At 47.5% G+C, this 17,200-nt stretch overlaps 1 protein-coding gene across 6 annotated transcripts in view; it reads left to right on the top strand.

The window, feature by feature from the left end:
• The window catches only part of Ptk2b (protein tyrosine kinase 2 beta), a 121,498-nt gene that overhangs the window by 56,410 nt on the left and 47,888 nt on the right, over positions 1-17,200 (top strand). For all 6 annotated transcript variants that reach the window (XM_075950202.1, XM_075950205.1, XM_075950200.1 and 3 more), the window contains exon 2: positions 7,357-7,597. In XM_075950202.1, coding sequence (XP_075806317.1) covers positions 7,394-7,597 — 204 coding nt within the window. In that variant the 5' untranslated portion in view covers positions 7,357-7,393. The remainder of the gene's footprint in view (positions 1-7,356; positions 7,598-17,200) is intronic.

The raw sequence follows: 17,200 nt of genomic DNA, 5'->3' as shown, positions 1-17,200 counted from the left end.
CATGTCTCAAAGAAACAAACAAAAACATGGTAATACACACCCGTACTCCCAGATCTAGAGAGGTAGGGCTAGGAGGATCAAGAGTCTGAGGTTGGAAGCTCCCTGATGGAGCTGGAGTCCCCAGCATCCTTGGGAAAAACTGAGCAAGGCTGTGTGTGTCTGTGATCACAGCATTGCGGGGGCAGAGACAAGTGTCCCAAGAGCTCACTAGACAGCTAACCTGTTTGACAATGTCCACCAGGCAGAGGACTTTCTTTCCCTGTGATTTGTGTTCCTTGATCCCTAAACCTTCCCTGGGCTGAGAACACAGAGCTTGGTTCTATGGCTAAGTCATCTGAAAGGAATTTAAATCCCACTTCAGTCCCGCCTCCTCTGGGCAGGTAGCTGGCTTGCCATTTGGGAAGAACATAATTGAGTTTCTCCAGAAGATTATTAGGAACTCCGAGACTGCATAGCCCCTGGAGTACCCTTTGAAAGTTTGGACCAAAAAGTCCTTATGGCCAATCAAAATGTTTCCTGTTTTAATCTGGGCCCATTTCCTTGTGTTTGTTTTTCTTTGCCTGTGGTCTGGGCAGTTCTGGGGGCTGGGAGGTGTGCTGAAGCCTAGGGTGGCTCAGAGCCAGAATTTCACTGGTGCCATGGTACAGACATGCCTTAGACAGCACGTGGAGGGCCGGGGACAGACCAGGACACAGGGTGGAGTGGTCACCAGGGTTAAGAGAGCCAAGAGGTCTGGAGAAAGGGGTGGGACTTTGGCTCAGGAGCTGAGGGTCAGAGGACTTTGCCATCATTGAAAGCCAGAAACAGTCTAAGGCTACCGACGAGGAATTGGAGCCATCAGGAGGCTCAGCAAATTTCATGGCCCGCAATGGGAGCCTCTGGTGGGATGTTCTCATCTTGTCCTGACTTGGAATTCAGGGATACACACTGGTAGCTTGAAATCAGCCATGGTGGGAATAGTTACACCATGGAGGGGGAGTAGATGGAAGACGAAAACTTTCTCCCGTAGAAAGCTACAGGGAGAATGAACAAAATACAGAAATGCTGTAGTCGCGTAAGAGTTTGGACTGTCCCTATATTGGCAAGGGACAGCCATGGGGCAGCTTCATTTTGTGTCCTATTGTTAACAATGAGTTTTCATTACTTCTCTTCCTTCATCTTCTTGAGTCTTTTAGGAGGGACGCAGGGTATTATTGTCTCCATGTTGGAGGTGGAGAAAAGTTAGGTTGTTTCATAGGATCTTGGAAATTGGGACAGGGACAGGGAGCAGGGGAGACTGGAGAGTCAAGGGTGAATCTCAGGCCATGAGGACTGGCTTCCCTAAATTATACCTTCCAGTCACTCTGCTTTGGAATAGTAATTCGTTGTAGTTTGCTGTCTACTGAGGGGAGTCCAGGCTACAGTCATGTGTTAAGAGAGATATGGGCACCACCTTGTGGGTTGGGGTCTGTGGACTCAAATCCTAAGTTTTCCTTCTTGGTTCTCCTAGGCCCAGTAGAGACAGCGTCTCACAGGGAGGCTCAGGATTGTTTCTGGGTTGGTAAATGCTGGCTGGCACCTTTGTGCCTGCAGAGTTACTGTCACCCTTGGGGTGGTACTGCCTCTGTGCGTGCGTGTATGCACATGCGTGTATGTGTGTGATGTTAGGGACTGAATCCAGATCCTTGAACATGCTGGACAAGAACTCCGGCCCTCAAGGTCACTTCTTAACAGGCATGAATTCTTGACCACCATCTTAAACCTTCTCAGATATATTTTCCCACCTGTCTAATGGGCATCTTTGTTCCTGCCCATCTGTCAGGATTGGTAGGCAAAGTGTGTGTGTGTTAAGATTTTTCTAGAATCCATAGCCATTCTGGCAGTCCCTACTGCAAATGTATTTTCTCAGGGACAAAATGCAGAACTGAGAGACCCACAGGAGCCTAAAGGTAAAAGCAGATTGTGGGTGACCAGAATGACTTTGCTAAAATATTTCTGTCAGAGCTCTGTGGGCCACAAGCCTGCTGGGCCAGGGGAAGCTGCTCAAGATCAGATAGCCACATCCTCTGGGCTTACAGGCAATGTATGACTTGCCAGCTGGTGTGGGTGCTGGTCGGTAAGAGGTAAACTATTCTTATTTGGTCATGGTCAGGGTAGGGGACAAGATGTTCACTGAGCTAGACACTGTTTGGTCAAGTTGGGAGATGAGTGTGGTTCTCAGGTTCATCATGCTGTGGTTTCCCATTGGTATACTGTTTAAATATATATATATATATATATATATATATATATATATATATATATATATATATACTTGATTTTTAAGAGTAGTTTTAGGCTTACAGCTAAATTGCAGGAAATATAAAGAATTCCCATAATGCTGCCCATTGCCACATGCGCAGCTTTTCCCGTTACCAGCATCTCACACCAAGGTGGGATAGTCATTCCGGCCGGTGAAGATCTGCTGGTGCCGCTGTGGCCTTCTCTGCAGTTTAACGTCAGTGTTCACCTTTCGCATGCCTCCTGTGAGAGAGACAGGTGTGGAAAGCCCCTTTCCTGCCATTATGGAATCACAATGAATATTTCCATTGTCCTGGCATCCTCTGAGCTGTCTGTTCATCCCTCCCCCTCTCCTCACGTCAGCAACTGCCAGTCTTAAAACTCTCTCCAGACTTTTGCTTTTCCACAATTGGAGCCACAGAGGATGTAGGTCGAGTCTTCTCCCACTTAAAAAACATATCCGTTTAGCAGGGTATGGGACCAACTTGGATCCCAGCACTTAGGAGGCTGAGACAGGCGGATCTCTGCTAGTCTGAGGTCAGGTTGGCACGCATACTGAGACCCTGTCTCGAAGAAAAATCAAAAGACTTAGACTTAAGGTTCTTCCATGTATCTCATAGTTTGACAACTCTTCTCTCTTTGTGTGCATTTGTGTGGGTGTGCCTGCGCATGTTCATATAAAGGAGGTGGCACATGTGTGTGGGAGTATGTATGTACCAGTGTGTATGTGCATAGAGAGATTTGATCCTAACAATGGAGTATCATCTACCTTCTTTAAAACGAGGTCTCTCATTGACCTGAAACTCACCAAGTAGGCTAGTCTGACTGGCCAGTAAACCCCAGGGATCTTCCAGCGTATCCATTCATCTTGACTAATTCCACACTTTGGCAATTACCGATGAGTGTAACATGAGAGCCTGCTTGTTGGGGTTTCTGTCCTGCCCGGTTCCCACAGTTGTTAGGTCCCAAAGAATCACACAGAAGGTCTACATAAGTTATAAAACTGATTAGCCCATTAGCTCAGGTTTCTTATTAATTCTTATAACTTATATTAACCCATTATTCTAGTATATGTTAGCCACATGGCTCAGTACCTTTTTCAGAGGGGCAGATCACATCCTGCTTCTTCGGTGTCTAGACAGGACTGCAGGAAGAGCTTCCTTCTTCCCAGAATACTCCTGTTCTCATTGCCCCGCCTCTACTTCCTGTCTGGTTGTCCCGCCTATACTTCTTGCCTGGCTACTGGCTGGTCAGCATTTATTTAAAATATAATTGACAGAATACAGAATTATCCCGCACCAGATGATCACCTCCAACGAGCAGGTGTTATGTGTAGCTGTTAAGTTTTCTACCTCTTTGAATAAATACCAAGGGGCACAGTCCCTTGATGGTGTTGTAAGAACATGTTTCCTTCTATAAGAGATGGCAAGGCTGTCTCTGAAAACTGGCAGCCACATTCAGGGTCCCCACGTTCTCACCCTCTTGGCTAGCTCTTGCTATATGAGTGGCTGTAGTAGCTTGGGCTCGGAACCATCTGAAGGTCTCATTCCTAAGTCCCTGCCACTTGGCCCTGGTCCTGTCTAGGCTCAGGCTTCAACCTTCCCTGCTTTATCTCCAAGCTGGGATTGTTTCCTCCACTCTTCTCATCATTCGGGGACACACGTGTGTAGTGGCATTTCAATTGTATTTTGATAAACAAAGACTGCCTGAAGATCCAATTCACACATGACCCATGGATGTGGAGGGGTCCCCAGTCCTCACCATTAGTGCTTGAATCTTACCGATACCTTAGACCTATTTAAGTAGTCTCTCATACCATTCCCCAGCATTCCAGGAGCATCTGGGGTATCTAGGATGGCCCTTCTGAAGCTGTGGCCCTTTGGATGAGGATGCTACTTAGACTGAAAAGACACCCCATGGGATTACCAAAGACTAGGACATGCCCTGCTCTCTATATTATGGGTGCAGGGGGTTGTCTGTTGTGTGCCAGGTTTCCTGATGGTCTCCCAAGGATCCAGTTGCTGGTCTTCACCGTTAGCACCAGGATTTCTGTTTCTATTGGCTCATGCTGCTCTAACAAGACAGGCTGACTCCCAAACACAATACGTTTGGGGGCTAAAAGGCAAGGTTGAGGTGCCAGCATGGTCAGATTTTGGTGAGGCCCTCTTTCTGGTTACACATGGTTGACATCTTGCTGTGGCAGAAAGAGGGTGACAAAGCTCCCTCAGGTTCCTTTTGAAAGAACCCTAATCCTACTCACTGGGGCTCGACAGCCCAACATTCCTCCCTCCTCATAACAGCGTCTTGGGGGTTAGAATTTGAGCATATGAACATAAAAGTTGCGAGCATTCAGTCCCCTGCAGGTAAGGTTAGGTCCTTGGGGTCAAGTGTCATAGGTCACTCCACTTTCCCGCTCAGATGCCTGTCTCAGAATCTTCCTCATGACAGCCTTCAACAAATTACAAATCACAACACACAAATAGATGTCTGTTAGATCTAACAGACCCTGCAGCCGGCAGGCCCGCACTACTTGTTGAATTCTATGCAGTTGTTTCGTTGCATTCCCGACTAGGACTATGCTGTTTAGGGACAAAGCATGTTCCTCTTCTCAGTCCTAAAGCAGCGTTGCTAGCATCCCTTCTGGATCCTCTCAGGCCTTGCCTCTTCGGTGTTCCCCCTCATCTCCAGCTTCCAGCTCTGCACCATTGTAGAAAGGCCTTCTGACCTCTCCCTTGCGCAGAACTGACCGGAAATGCCAGGGACACTGAGTGTGGGTAGTGGGAATAGATGCTCCCAGATACCCCCTTTCCGAGTGAGATATGTTCCATCGGGGCCCTCCAGTTCCGAGCAGGTTGAAATTGGGCTTCCTCAAAGGGCACCCTCAGCGCCCAGCCCCTCTTTGTCTGTCCCCCTTCCGTGTGGCATTATTCTCATATTCCCAGGGGTGCTTCCTGCAGAGACCCCTCAAATAACCTCTGGATTCCTTCTAGATCAAGGAGAATTCATAGATGGTTAGCAGAGCAGGACACTAGGGTCCAGAATGCATAGATAGAAAGGGGTGTGCAAATACAGATAGACTCCTAGAACATAGACACAAGTTCTCCTCTCTGTCAGTATTGTCCCAAGCTGTAGCTGCCCTTGTGAGCGCTGAGCCTTCTGCTCCCCGTTTCTGCCTGCCCTGACCTAAGAGGCATGTCTTGTTTCTTTCCACATCCTATGCCACCTCCTTTGTCCCTTCCTAAAGGTGTAGTTCCTTAGCATTAATGGCTGATCAACTCTTCCCTGGTACCAGGCTCAATATAAATAAATAAATAGCCATAGGTCATGTTCCGCTTCTAAAATACTCGATTCTGTATTTGTAATACTGCCAGCTCTATTGTGTGTGTCCCCCCGCCCCTGCCCCATTCCTGGTCTAGGCAATTCCCCCTAAAGCCACACTCATGTGAAAAGGGGCACCTTTTGTCTCTGCATCTCAGTACTAGGGCCTATCTCATTCTGGAACATGCTGGATGTCTTTTGTTTTGAGACAACTCTCTGTAGCCCAGGCTGGCCTCACATTTATGGCAATCTCTCTTCCTCGGCCGACTCCTCAAATGCCAAAATGACAGGTGGGGGCCATCATGCCCAACTTCAGAGTGATTGTTTTAGAAAAATTTTGGAAATTAAGAACACCAAGTCCTGATCACAGATGCACTCGATGCCAGCACTGGGGACAGAGCCTGGAAGTATGTAGGGGACCCCTGGATGAGCCTCAGCGAATGTCGCCGATGCAGTTACAACTTTCCTCCCTTGCTTTAAAATCTCACTGATGTCATTTTTATCGTGTGTGTGTAGTCATGCACATGTGTGTGTGTGTGTGTGTAGTCATGCACGTGTGTGTGTGTGTGTGTGTGTGTGTGTGTGTGTGTGTGTGTGGTCATGCGCATGTGTGTGTGTGTGTGTGGTCATGCGCATATGTGTGTGTGTGTATGTGTGGTCATGCGCATGTGTGTGTATGTGTGTGTGTGTGTGTGTGTAGTCATGCACATGTGTGTGTGTGTGTGTAGTCATGCACATGTGTGTGTGTGTGTGTGGTCATGCACATGTGTGTGTGTGCGTGTGTGTGTGTGTGTAGTCATGCACGTGTGTGTGTGTGTGTGTGTGTGTGTGGTCATGTGCATATGCAGGCGCACATGGCAGAGTACGACGGCTTTCTGGAGTCAGTTCTCTCATGCCGCCTTGTGGGACTGAGGATGGAACATGTGGCATGGCTTCCGATCAGCAGAGTAAGTCCTTGATAGTTCTGTGGCCTGTAGAGGCTAGGGTAAGCACAGCTGAGATTTGGGGTGAGTTACTGTTTAGAAGGATTCTTACAGCTTACAAGGATTCGTAGTTTGCTTCTGTGTCAAGCCAGGCTGTTGTCAGTACTGGTTGCATCATGCAGAAGCCCAGGCTAGCCCCATCGGTCATGCAAAACAACTTTCCACACTAAACAGTGGGGAGTGGGGACTTCCCCCCCTTGCTGGACCTTCCTGTGATGCTGGATACTCTACATGATGAGTTTCTATGCGATCCAAGCATCCTACATGAAAATCCTGACTCGTATTAAGGTTGTGGGCAGACCAGCCAGCTAATGGCCTGGTCGTGATCTGGGCACTCTGCCATCTTCTTTGTTCAATCCCTTGGGGCCACCTAGTCCCAAGTTCTGTTTCTTCTCAGATTTTCCTCCCCGCTCCTGTTCCCCTCCTCCCATTTGTCAGTGTCTCCCTCCCTATCTTTTCTGCTGTGCTGTGTCATGCTGCAGCCGCCTCCTCCGACAGCTGCTGCATGTGCTAAGTGTAGGCCTCTTGACTGGCAGCCAGTGACAGAGGAGAACAGGGCGGGAGACAGGTCCCCTAGAAGACAGAGCCTCGAGTCTGGATTTTATACCTGGATATTTGGCAACTGACTCCTCCACACCACAGCCTCCCCAGTCGAGGCAGCTGGGGGGCCTTTTCAGGGAATTTTTGGGACCAAGAGAACAGGCTCGGTCATGGAGCTTAGGGGTGTGCCAGCCTGGGGGATGAGGCCTGTGGCTTTTAGGAGCTCACTCTGGAGCTGTCTCTGTTGTCTCTGCAGGACTGCAATGTGCCGGCCCTAGCTGCTGCCTGAGAGGATGTCCGGGGTGTCTGAGCCCCTGAGCCGAGTAAAAGTGGGCACTTTACGCCGGCCCGAGGGCCCCCCGGAGCCCATGGTGGTGGTCCCAGTCGATGTCGAGAAGGAGGACGTGCGCATCCTCAAGGTCTGCTTCTATAGCAACAGCTTCAATCCAGGCAAGAACTTCAAGTTGGTCAAATGTACAGTGCAGACGGAGATCCAGGTAAGTGTGGAGGATGCTCTTTCCTGAGCTGGTCTGGTCCTCCTATGTCCTGGGCAGGGAAGCAGCCCTTCTTGAGTCCAGCGGGCTCTTCTAGCACTCTCTAGGCAGGGGGCAGGTTGGCACCAGTGTTGAAGTAGGAGCAGCGGGGCTGCGTCCCCGGCACCCGCCTGCCGGTATCTGCCCGCACGGCTAGCTTTACCAGAAATAATTACATGGAAACTGTATTCTTTTAAACACCGCTTGGCCCATTATATCTAGCCTTTTCTCAGCTAACTCTCGCACCTGGACTAGCCCATTTCTAATAATCTGTGTAGCCCACGAGCTGGCTTACCAGGAATGATCTTAACCTGCGTCTGCCTGGAGTGGAAGAATCATGGCAACTCACTGACTCAGCTTCTTTCTCCCAGCATTCTCTTCTGTTTACTCCTCCCACCTATGTTTTAACCTATCAGGGCCAAGCAGTTTCTTTATTGCTTAACCAATGAAATCAACAGATTGATATATGACACTCCCACATCATACCAGGAGAGATGTTTTCAGCTTGCTGTGCCAGCCTCCTCCAGCTGTGCAGGATCACAATGTACTGGCTGATTTTATCCTGTATTTATTGAGCACTTACTGTATGAGTCTGTGTTGTCGGCCTCTCAACATACGTGATATGGACACAATGAGAACACACCGATCCTCTTCCAGAACACTCCTTCATTCTAATGAGAAGGGAAGAGAAATTGCTCCTCTGAAGATTCCCCCAGAGGGCTCACAATCTGAACAAAGGAACTTGGGAACTTTGGGGAGGTCTCCCCGGGTCCAAGGGTGCTAAATTGGCTCTGTGTCATCAGCTCTAAGTTCTCCATGAACCTCACCTGTAGCTCCTTTCGTTAGATCTGTGGCGGTCCAGGCTGCTGGGGTCACTGTGCTGTCTCTCACAGAGCACACCACACTTCACACACCAGAACGGAGTGCACTGATGAGCGTGCCCCCCCTTCCAGTGAGCACCCTTGCTGGGGTTCCGTGGACTCCTGTGTCCTGTGGCTGGTCTGAGTAGGGTCTTGTTTGCTCCTCCCATGGGTTTTTTTTTAAATGCTAGAATATTTTCTAAGTGAACACCTTATTTATTTATTTATTTAATTATGTATACAATATTCTGTCTGCATATATGCCTGTAGTCCAGAAGAGGGTACCAGACCTCATTACAGATGGTTGTGAGCCACCATGTAGCTGCTGGGAATTGAACTCAGGACCTTTGGAAGAGCAGGCAATGCTCTTAACTGCTGAGCCATCTCTCCAGCCCCCTCCTCCCATGGTCTCTGATGAGAAAGTGTGAGCCCGTTCGAGAAGAAGCCCTGCCCACCTTATAGGGGGACTTTTCCTCCCTCCTCGGCTGACACTAGAGTCTTGCTCGGGGAGGTACCATTTCTGTACATAGCTGATGCCAGCCAGTGCTAGCTTAACACATCTATTTATCATCCAAAAGTTAACATGATTTCCATGGGGACGAAATGGTGGACGATGGCAAGAAGGCTGTCTCAGTGAATAAGCGGGCTTCACATGCAGCATGAGATATATTTATAGATGTCCAAAGGAAAGGTGGCCACAGTAATGGGAAGTGTAGAACACTCCCCTGGACAATCTGGAGGTGGGCAGGAGGTAGGGAGGAGCATAGGATTGCTGTTGGCTTGGTTTCTAGGTCTCACTGCATAGCCCAGGCTGGCTTCACACTCACTCCGTAGCCCAGGCTAATCTTGAACTCAGGATCCCTGTGCCTCAGCCTCTCAAGTGCTAGTACTCCACATGTACAGGATCCACACATAGTTCTGAAGCAGGGGAGTTCTTCCTGGGGGTTGTGTGATAGCTCTGCAGGTACTTATTTATTTTTTTATTGATTTTTTTATTGGGTTCTACATTTTTCTCTGCTCCCCCTTCTCCTTCAACCCTCCCCCAAGGTCCCCATGCTCCCAATTTACTCAGGAGATCTTATTTTTTTTTCTACTTCCCATGTAGATTAGATCTATGCATGCCTCTCTTAGGATCCTCATTGTTGTCTAGGTTCTCTGGGATTGTGAATTGTAGACTGATTTTCTGTGCTTTATGTTTTAAAACCACCTATGAGTGAGTACATGTGATAATTGTCTTTCTGTGTCTGGGTTACGTCACTCAATATAATGTTTTCCTGCAAAATTCAAGTGTTGTTATTTTTTTCTGCTGTGTAGTATTCCATTGTGTAAATGTACCACAGTTTCCTTATCCATTCTTCAGTTGAGGGGCATTTGGGTTGTTTCCAGGTTCTGGCTATGACAAACAAAGATGCTATGAACATAGTTGAGCACATGTCCTTGTGGCACGATTGAGCATCCTTTGGATATATACCCCAAAGTGGTATTACTGGGTCTTGAGGAAGGTTGTTTCCTAATTTTCTGAGAAATCGCCACACTGACATCCAAAGGGGTTGTACCAGCTTGCATTCCCACCAGCAATGCAGGAGTGTTCCCTTTTCCCCACAACCTCTCCAGCATAAGTTGTCATCAGTGTTTTTGATCTTGGCCATTCTGACAGGTTTAAGATGGAATCACAGAGTTGTTTTGATTTGCATTTCTCTGATGACTAAGGATGTTGAACATTTCCTTAAGATAAGCTCTGCAGGTATTTAAGGGCAGAGTGTACTGCAGGCCTATGGGAAGGGCAGTAGACCCAAGCAAAGAACAGCTAAGAGTGTCTAGAAGGGCACAGGGACAGTGGAGGATAACTCTCTTCTGGGAACTTACACTCAAGCCTTTTGACTGTTTCTGCTCACAATGCTTGCTATGGGCAAAACATCACCTTCTAATGTCATTTTGTCCTTACAATCTGTGACTTTAAAGCCCCTTGGACTTCAGTCAAGTGAAGCTCCATCTGGGTTGCTTGTGTGGGCTTGGACCTGAGTACTTAATGAATCTGTGTGCAGATTTTCCCAATGGGAGCCTGCCCAGCTTTTGCTCTGCTGGAAGGACTAGAGATAATAGCTGAGGAGAACCTAGCACATAGTAGGTCCCAGAACCAGAAGTGTTGGTTATATGATAGGTGAGGAATATCTAGCGCATAGTAGGTCCCAGAACTAGAACTGTTGGTTGTATGATAGGTGAGGAGTACCTAGCACATAGTAGGTCCCAGAACCAGAAGTGTTGGTTATATGATAGGTGAGGAGTACCTAGCACATAGTAGGTCCCTGGACCCAGAACTGTTGGTTATATGATAGATAAGTATCTAGCACATAGTAGGTCCCTGGAAGCAGGACTGCTGGTTGTCTGTCCTGTCATTGCCCTGCACAGCTATGTCTGAGAGCTGCTAATTTCCGAGAGGGGAGGAAAATATCTGTTTTTTATTTATCCACTCATATGTCTTATTTTCAAATTGAGACAATGACTACATTTGTACTTTAAAACAGCACATGGTGTTCTGCAAGGAGTATGCCCCAGGGTTGGGGGTGTGGCATAAGAGATTACTTACCTGGCATAAGAGATACTGGTTTCTATCTCTAGTACTACAAAATGAAGGAGGAAAGGAGAAAGGGAAGGAGAGAGGAAAGGAGAGAGGGAGGGATGAAGAGAGGTAAGGAAGGGAGGAAAGAAAGGAGGAAGGAGGGAAGAAAGAGGAAAAAGGGGATAGAAGCAAAGGGCATCTAAAAGCAGGTGGGCTTGGAGAAGAGATTTATGCTCAAAGATGCTTGGGAAATGCTTGGTTAGACAATGTCCAGGACTGGATTGTGGCTCAGCAGTAGGGCATTTTCCTATAACAGGGAGACCCTGGGTTCTATCCTGAGAGCATATCCACCCCCAGCCCTACCCTGCACATCACAAGCACGTTCTTCTACAGCAAGACTTCTCAGAACCCTCAGTGGGCTGTTTCGCCTGATGAATTACGAAGACAGGGCTACAATGTGGCATTTTTCATTTGCCTAAAGAAATCCTCTTTTTGAATGTAGGGCCTGTTAATTTTGTGGCAAGCCTAACAAATATTTCCCCCACACCGTGACCCCTAAACTCTGTACCAGAGCAGAAGAGACTGAGAGAGGAAGAGTGTGGGAGATGGGCTGTGGGGGTGGGTAGCTACAGTGGGAGGGAAACATGGACTTGCATGAACAGAGTGTTCTTAGGAACAGATAAGTCAATAGATATGTGGCCATCAGGAAGGTGAAGTCAACAGAAACTGATCACTAATTAAATGTGGGGAGGGAATGAAAGGAAGGAGACAAAGATGACTCAGACTCTGGCTTGGGCAGCAGAATGGGTGCTGGCATCATGCACTGGAATGAGAGAGGAAGCACATCCTGAGATTTCAGCCTCATGTGCTGTGTTTGGAATCCTTTGGAAACACCCCTATGGAGGAAGGCGGGCCTGCAGCTCAGAAAGACAGCACCTAGACAAGAGGATCTGGGTACCGCCACGCAGTGGGTGGCATTCCAGACTACCTGGCCATCTATGAAGAATGAGTCAAGCAGGAGAAGGGTTCCAGTTAGGGTTCCAGAAGCCAGATTTCAAAGAGCTGAGGGAGAAAGGGTAGCAAAGAAAAGAGAAATCAACAGAGGCTGAGGGAGTCCAGGACAGGAGTAGTTGGCAGTGTGGGATGATACTAAAGAAAGTCTTCAGATAAAGCCAATAATAGACTCACTGTCTTCAGGACTGCATGTCATTGATGACCATTTTTTCTGGGCAGTTTCAGCACAGGAGAGAGAATTAGCCAATATAGCAGAGCACTTCTGAACATGAAAGGAAGGAAAGAGGAAGACAGTAACACCGTTACCAGCAAAGGGTTATCATACAGTCTTAAACTGAGAAGGCACATGGCAGCTTTGAGGCCCTGAGTGCCCAAAAATGGACAGTTAAACCCATGTTAATAACTTTATTTTAACCCCATCTTGTGGGAAACATTGGTAAAATGTATGATGTGAAATTACTATTTTAAAGGCTGATGTAGGTTACAGGGTGGAGATGGGAGGGAGGCAAGTAGGGCTGTAGGCAGAGGTCTGGGGAGAGATGGTAATGGCATCGCCATGGATATGATAATACTGATGATGCTAGGAATGATGGCAGTGGTGGTGGGGTGGTGATGGTGATGATGGTGATGGTGATGATGGTTATGATGGAGTATTGATACTGGCGATGGTGGCAGTAGTGATGATGGTGCTGATGATGGTAGTAGTATTGGTGATGATGGGGTGGTGGTCCTGGTAATGGTGGTGGTGGTGGTGGTGATAGTCAGAATGGTGTTAGCAGGGATTCGTGGTGATCGTGGTAACAATAGTAGTGATAGCAGTGACTGTGATGGTGATGATGGCGATGAAGATGGTGGTGACATCGGTAGCGGTGGTGAATGCAATAACAGAAGCTAGCATTTTCGTTTGATAGAAGCTAACCCCCACATACATGTTATCTCACTGACTTCTCCAAAGGCCCCTCTGGAACACATACTGTTATTATCGCGACTTTCTATTTAAGGCAACTCGGCGCAGAGGAGTTAAGCAAATTGTTAGCTAAGTGGTGGGTTTTGTTTTCAAACCCAGATAATCCACCTCCAGAGTGTACACTCTTAACCAGTTCAGTCTACAGAAAGAACTGACTGCAACTCAGAGAACAGAGGGGTTGGAAGGGAGAGGCTCCGGCGATGGATCAGAAATGCAAGAACACAGAGGAAACATGAAGAGCTGCAGCCAGCCTCAGGTAGACAAGACTCCATTCCCTGAGATCAACGCTGGAGGAAACGGGCTGGGGAGCGGGGCATCCTGCACCCAGTTTTGTCTCTTTGAGTGTAGTTGAGGGGCCTTCCTAGTTTCAAGTGGCAACAGTGAAAACGCCATTGGTAGCTGATTCTGGAAAGAGCTTGGTAAAGAATTTGGACTGGTCAGGTCACAGATGGTAACTGAATGGAACCCTGACTGTGGATCAGAACACACAGAAAAGCATCCTGCATATTCTCTCTTCCATCCCACAAATATTGTTGGGTGCCTCCAGTGCCTGGCACCTGTGCATGGAACACTGGCATTCTCCAAACCCGGGTGAATTCCCTTTTCTTGTAGGGCTTTCCGACCAAGGCTATGATATTGACTCATGCCCATGAATGAATCTTTAAAACACAATGCAAAAGTGGTTCGATAGATAGAAACAGAACCTAGGTAAAGCATGCAATGCAGAGGACATATCAAGGTACTGCCTTGATCCAGGTACCAAGGACCAATTTTTGCTCAGTGCCTATTTGAGTACATAGTCCCCAGGGTGTGTGGGGATAGGGTCCAGGCCCAGCATCCTTGCCTTGGATTCTCCTGAAGTTACTGGTCTCTTCCTCCCCTGATTTCTAGCCCTATGCTCTCCTCCCCCGTTATGTGGTCTTGACTTCAGAGAATTTTTCTGTTTCACTCTATGTCTCATCACCATCCTCCCAGTTCTCAAAATGCTGCCAGCCCTTTCCGACTTGCCAAGCACATCTTCCTCTATAAGAACAGTGCTGCAGCTCTAACCCTCTCTCTTAGCTGTGTGTGATGCAGCAGAAGCAGCAGAGACTTGCTCCGCACAATGCAAGTTGGTGTTGTGGTTCCACAGCATCCTTACTGCAGCAGACTGCAAATTTAAAGACTTTTTAAAATTTTTATTTATATTTTACATACATTGGTGTTTTCCCTGCATCTTTGTGAGAGGGAGTCAGATCCGCTGGAACTAGAGTCACAACTGTGAGCTGCCATTTGGGTGCTGGGAATTGAACCCCGGTCCTGTGGGAGAATAGTCAGTGCTCTTACCTACTGGGCCATCTCCAGCCCCAGCGATTTCAAGTTTTTAATCTAGATTCTCATCTTCCTTCTGTATAAATGTGAATGCCTCACCACCTTCTCTCTGTGTGGAAACAAAGCTATGGTAAAGCAGGCGTGGCAGGGCTTATCTATGATTCCAGCTCTCCAGAGGCGGAGGCAGAAGGATGGTGAGTTCCAGGCCAGCCTGGGCTACACAGTGAGACCCTGTCTTTAGAACAGAACAGGTCTGAAAATAATCACCGGCCTTAATGCCTAAGTCTTCGCAGAGAGCAGGCAGCTGCTAAAACGACCTTCAGTGCTTGAATGAGAAGTGTGTTCTACCCTTCCCCAAAGGGAATCCCCGCTTCCCTTTGCTTTGATAGTCACAGAAAATTGTGTTCATTGGGAGCTGACTCTCCGTGGCAGGTGGAGGCCATGGAGGCTTATGTTATGATATCCCTTTAACGTGCTAATTTGCTAGTCTGGGGAAGGGATTAAGACAACACCTTGCAAAGGAGTAGCAAGGATGTCAGCTGCTGGGAACCTTTTTTCTCTCTTCCCTCTCGTACTCCTTGCCTTTCTTTCTTCTCTTACCCCATCTCCAACTCATCTGCAGGTGGCATGACCATAGGTCCTGGGTTGTATCTCAGTGTGTATGCACAGTTCAGGATTGATTAGCAGTGTCCTGCTAATGCCAATCCAACCATGAACTGGAGGATAAATTTTACGATCACCCAGGTCTAAGTGTCACATTCCTCTCTGATCAGCACACTGAAGGGCTAGCTCAACCTGTCTTCTCCTTCTGGCTGACGCCTGCTGATCCATTCTGTGCCCAGCTCTGCCCATCCTTTGATCTTCTTCTCATGTGGGAATGTCTTAAGGAAAGGGTAGGCTTGTGCCTGGGATACCATGTATCTCAAGAATCACCAGAGCCTGGCACCATCTCCATCCTAGATCTGTTTTTCAGCCCCTCCCAGGTACAAATAAGTGGTCAAGATTTATTCCTACCAGGTGTAGCATCTGATTATTGTAATCTCAGCATTTGGAAAGCTGAGGAAGGAGAATTGTTGTGAATTTGATACCAGCCTGAGCTACTTAATAAGTTCTGGGCTAACCAGGGCTACAAAGCTAAACTCTGTCTTAAAGGGGAGCAGGGCTGGAGAGATGGTGCAGTAGTTAGAGCACTTCTTCTTGCAGAGGACCAGATTCTATTCCCAGAACCCACATGGTGCTTCACAAATCTGCAACACAATTTGTAAGGGATCTGACTCCTTCTTCTGCCTCTGTGAGCACCAGCGACTCCTGTGGTGCACATCCATGTATTCAAGATAAGCACTCCGACCACATAAAATAAATACATCTTTAAAAAAAATTAAAAAGGAGAGAAGGAAAGAATTCATCTCAGTTTTGTCTTGAACCGAAGCTTTCTGGAACCTTCCCCACCCTGTCCAGATGTATCCTTTCCACCCACAGTGAGCTCTCCAGGTGGCAGGGGTTCTTTGGGTGCTGCTTGCCTGGCAGGTAAGGAGGGCAGAGTCAGTTCCCCAAAGCAGCCTTCTCTGCACCCACTTCTGCTCACTACCATCACCTGTGAACCCCCACAAGCCTTCCAGAATCCCCAGAAAGAGGAGAGTCAGGTATTGTGACACACAGTCCTGCTCTATACTTATGAAGACACTTATCCCAGGGGCTTCATGTTTAGACCTGTTACCTAACTAAACACAGGGTGTTATGGGTGAATGTTTACACATCTTTTGATGCATATCTTTAAGATCTAATCCCTAATATGATTGATATGAAGACAAGAGCCTTTAGGAAATGCTAGCACTGAATGTTGGTGTGTGTCTCCAAAATACCTATCCTGAAACCTAATGCTTAATCTGACAACATGGAATGGAGAGGCCTCTGGGAAGGTGATTAAATCATGAATGGCATTAGAAGTGCTTAAGAAGAAGTTGAGGGCTGAGTGACCTGGTTCAGCAGTGAAGGTTGCATATGATCTTACTAAAGATTAAAATTTGGTTCCTAGCATCCATATCAGGTGATTCACAACTGCCTATACTCCAGTCCCAGAGTATCTGACAACCTCTTCTGGCCTCCACGGGCACTATACTTAGGTACACATCTCCTCCTCCCATATACACATAATTAAAAATAAAACTTTAAACATCATTTTAAAAAGATATTAAAGAGACCACTCTGCTGTGTGAAGACTGAGCACAGGCGCCATCTTGACTGAGGTTCTTGTTGCCTAAGCGTTCCTCTCTTCCCTTCTTCAGAGGCTACAAGGGCAATGCCTTAAGGTTGGAGGCATGACAGGAAGAAGAAAGAAGCTATTCCTAAGAGAAGGCTTGGCCCACATCAGGCTAGTCCCCCACAAAAGAGCAGCCCATGAAACATGCAGGAAAGAGCCAGTCAGGAAACCACAGAACGGTACCACACTGTGACATAAAAAGAGGCACATTCATACACACTTCCTCTTTCTCTGTGCCCCTTCTCATTTCCTGTGTGTGTTACCAGCCCCTCGCACATGCGGGCACTCACTGCAGTGAGGACAAAGAAGATGGGAGGCCTGATGGGTAGAGACCAGCTAGAGCTCATCTGTGTGCATAGACTCATGACGTCTGCAAATGAGGAGTCAGGTGTCTGTGCGGCTGTACTATTTTTGATCTGATGGTTTCATGGTTGAATGCCCTCCTTAGAGCTCTTATCACTTTGGAATGAATGCTTTCGGAGTGATAAGTTATGCAAACTTTAGTATTTTGCTCTGCAGTAACTCTGAAAATTAGCTGTTGTACAAACCAAGGACTCGGAACTTACATAGCTGCTGTCTTTGTTTCCTAACCCTG

This window comes from Microtus pennsylvanicus, chromosome 15 (assembly GCF_037038515.1).
Source record: "Microtus pennsylvanicus isolate mMicPen1 chromosome 15, mMicPen1.hap1, whole genome shotgun sequence".
Lineage (NCBI taxonomy): Eukaryota > Metazoa > Chordata > Mammalia > Rodentia > Cricetidae > Microtus > Microtus pennsylvanicus.
The sequence above is the reverse complement of the archived record's forward strand: the minus strand, read 5'-3'. Positions and strand labels throughout refer to the sequence as shown.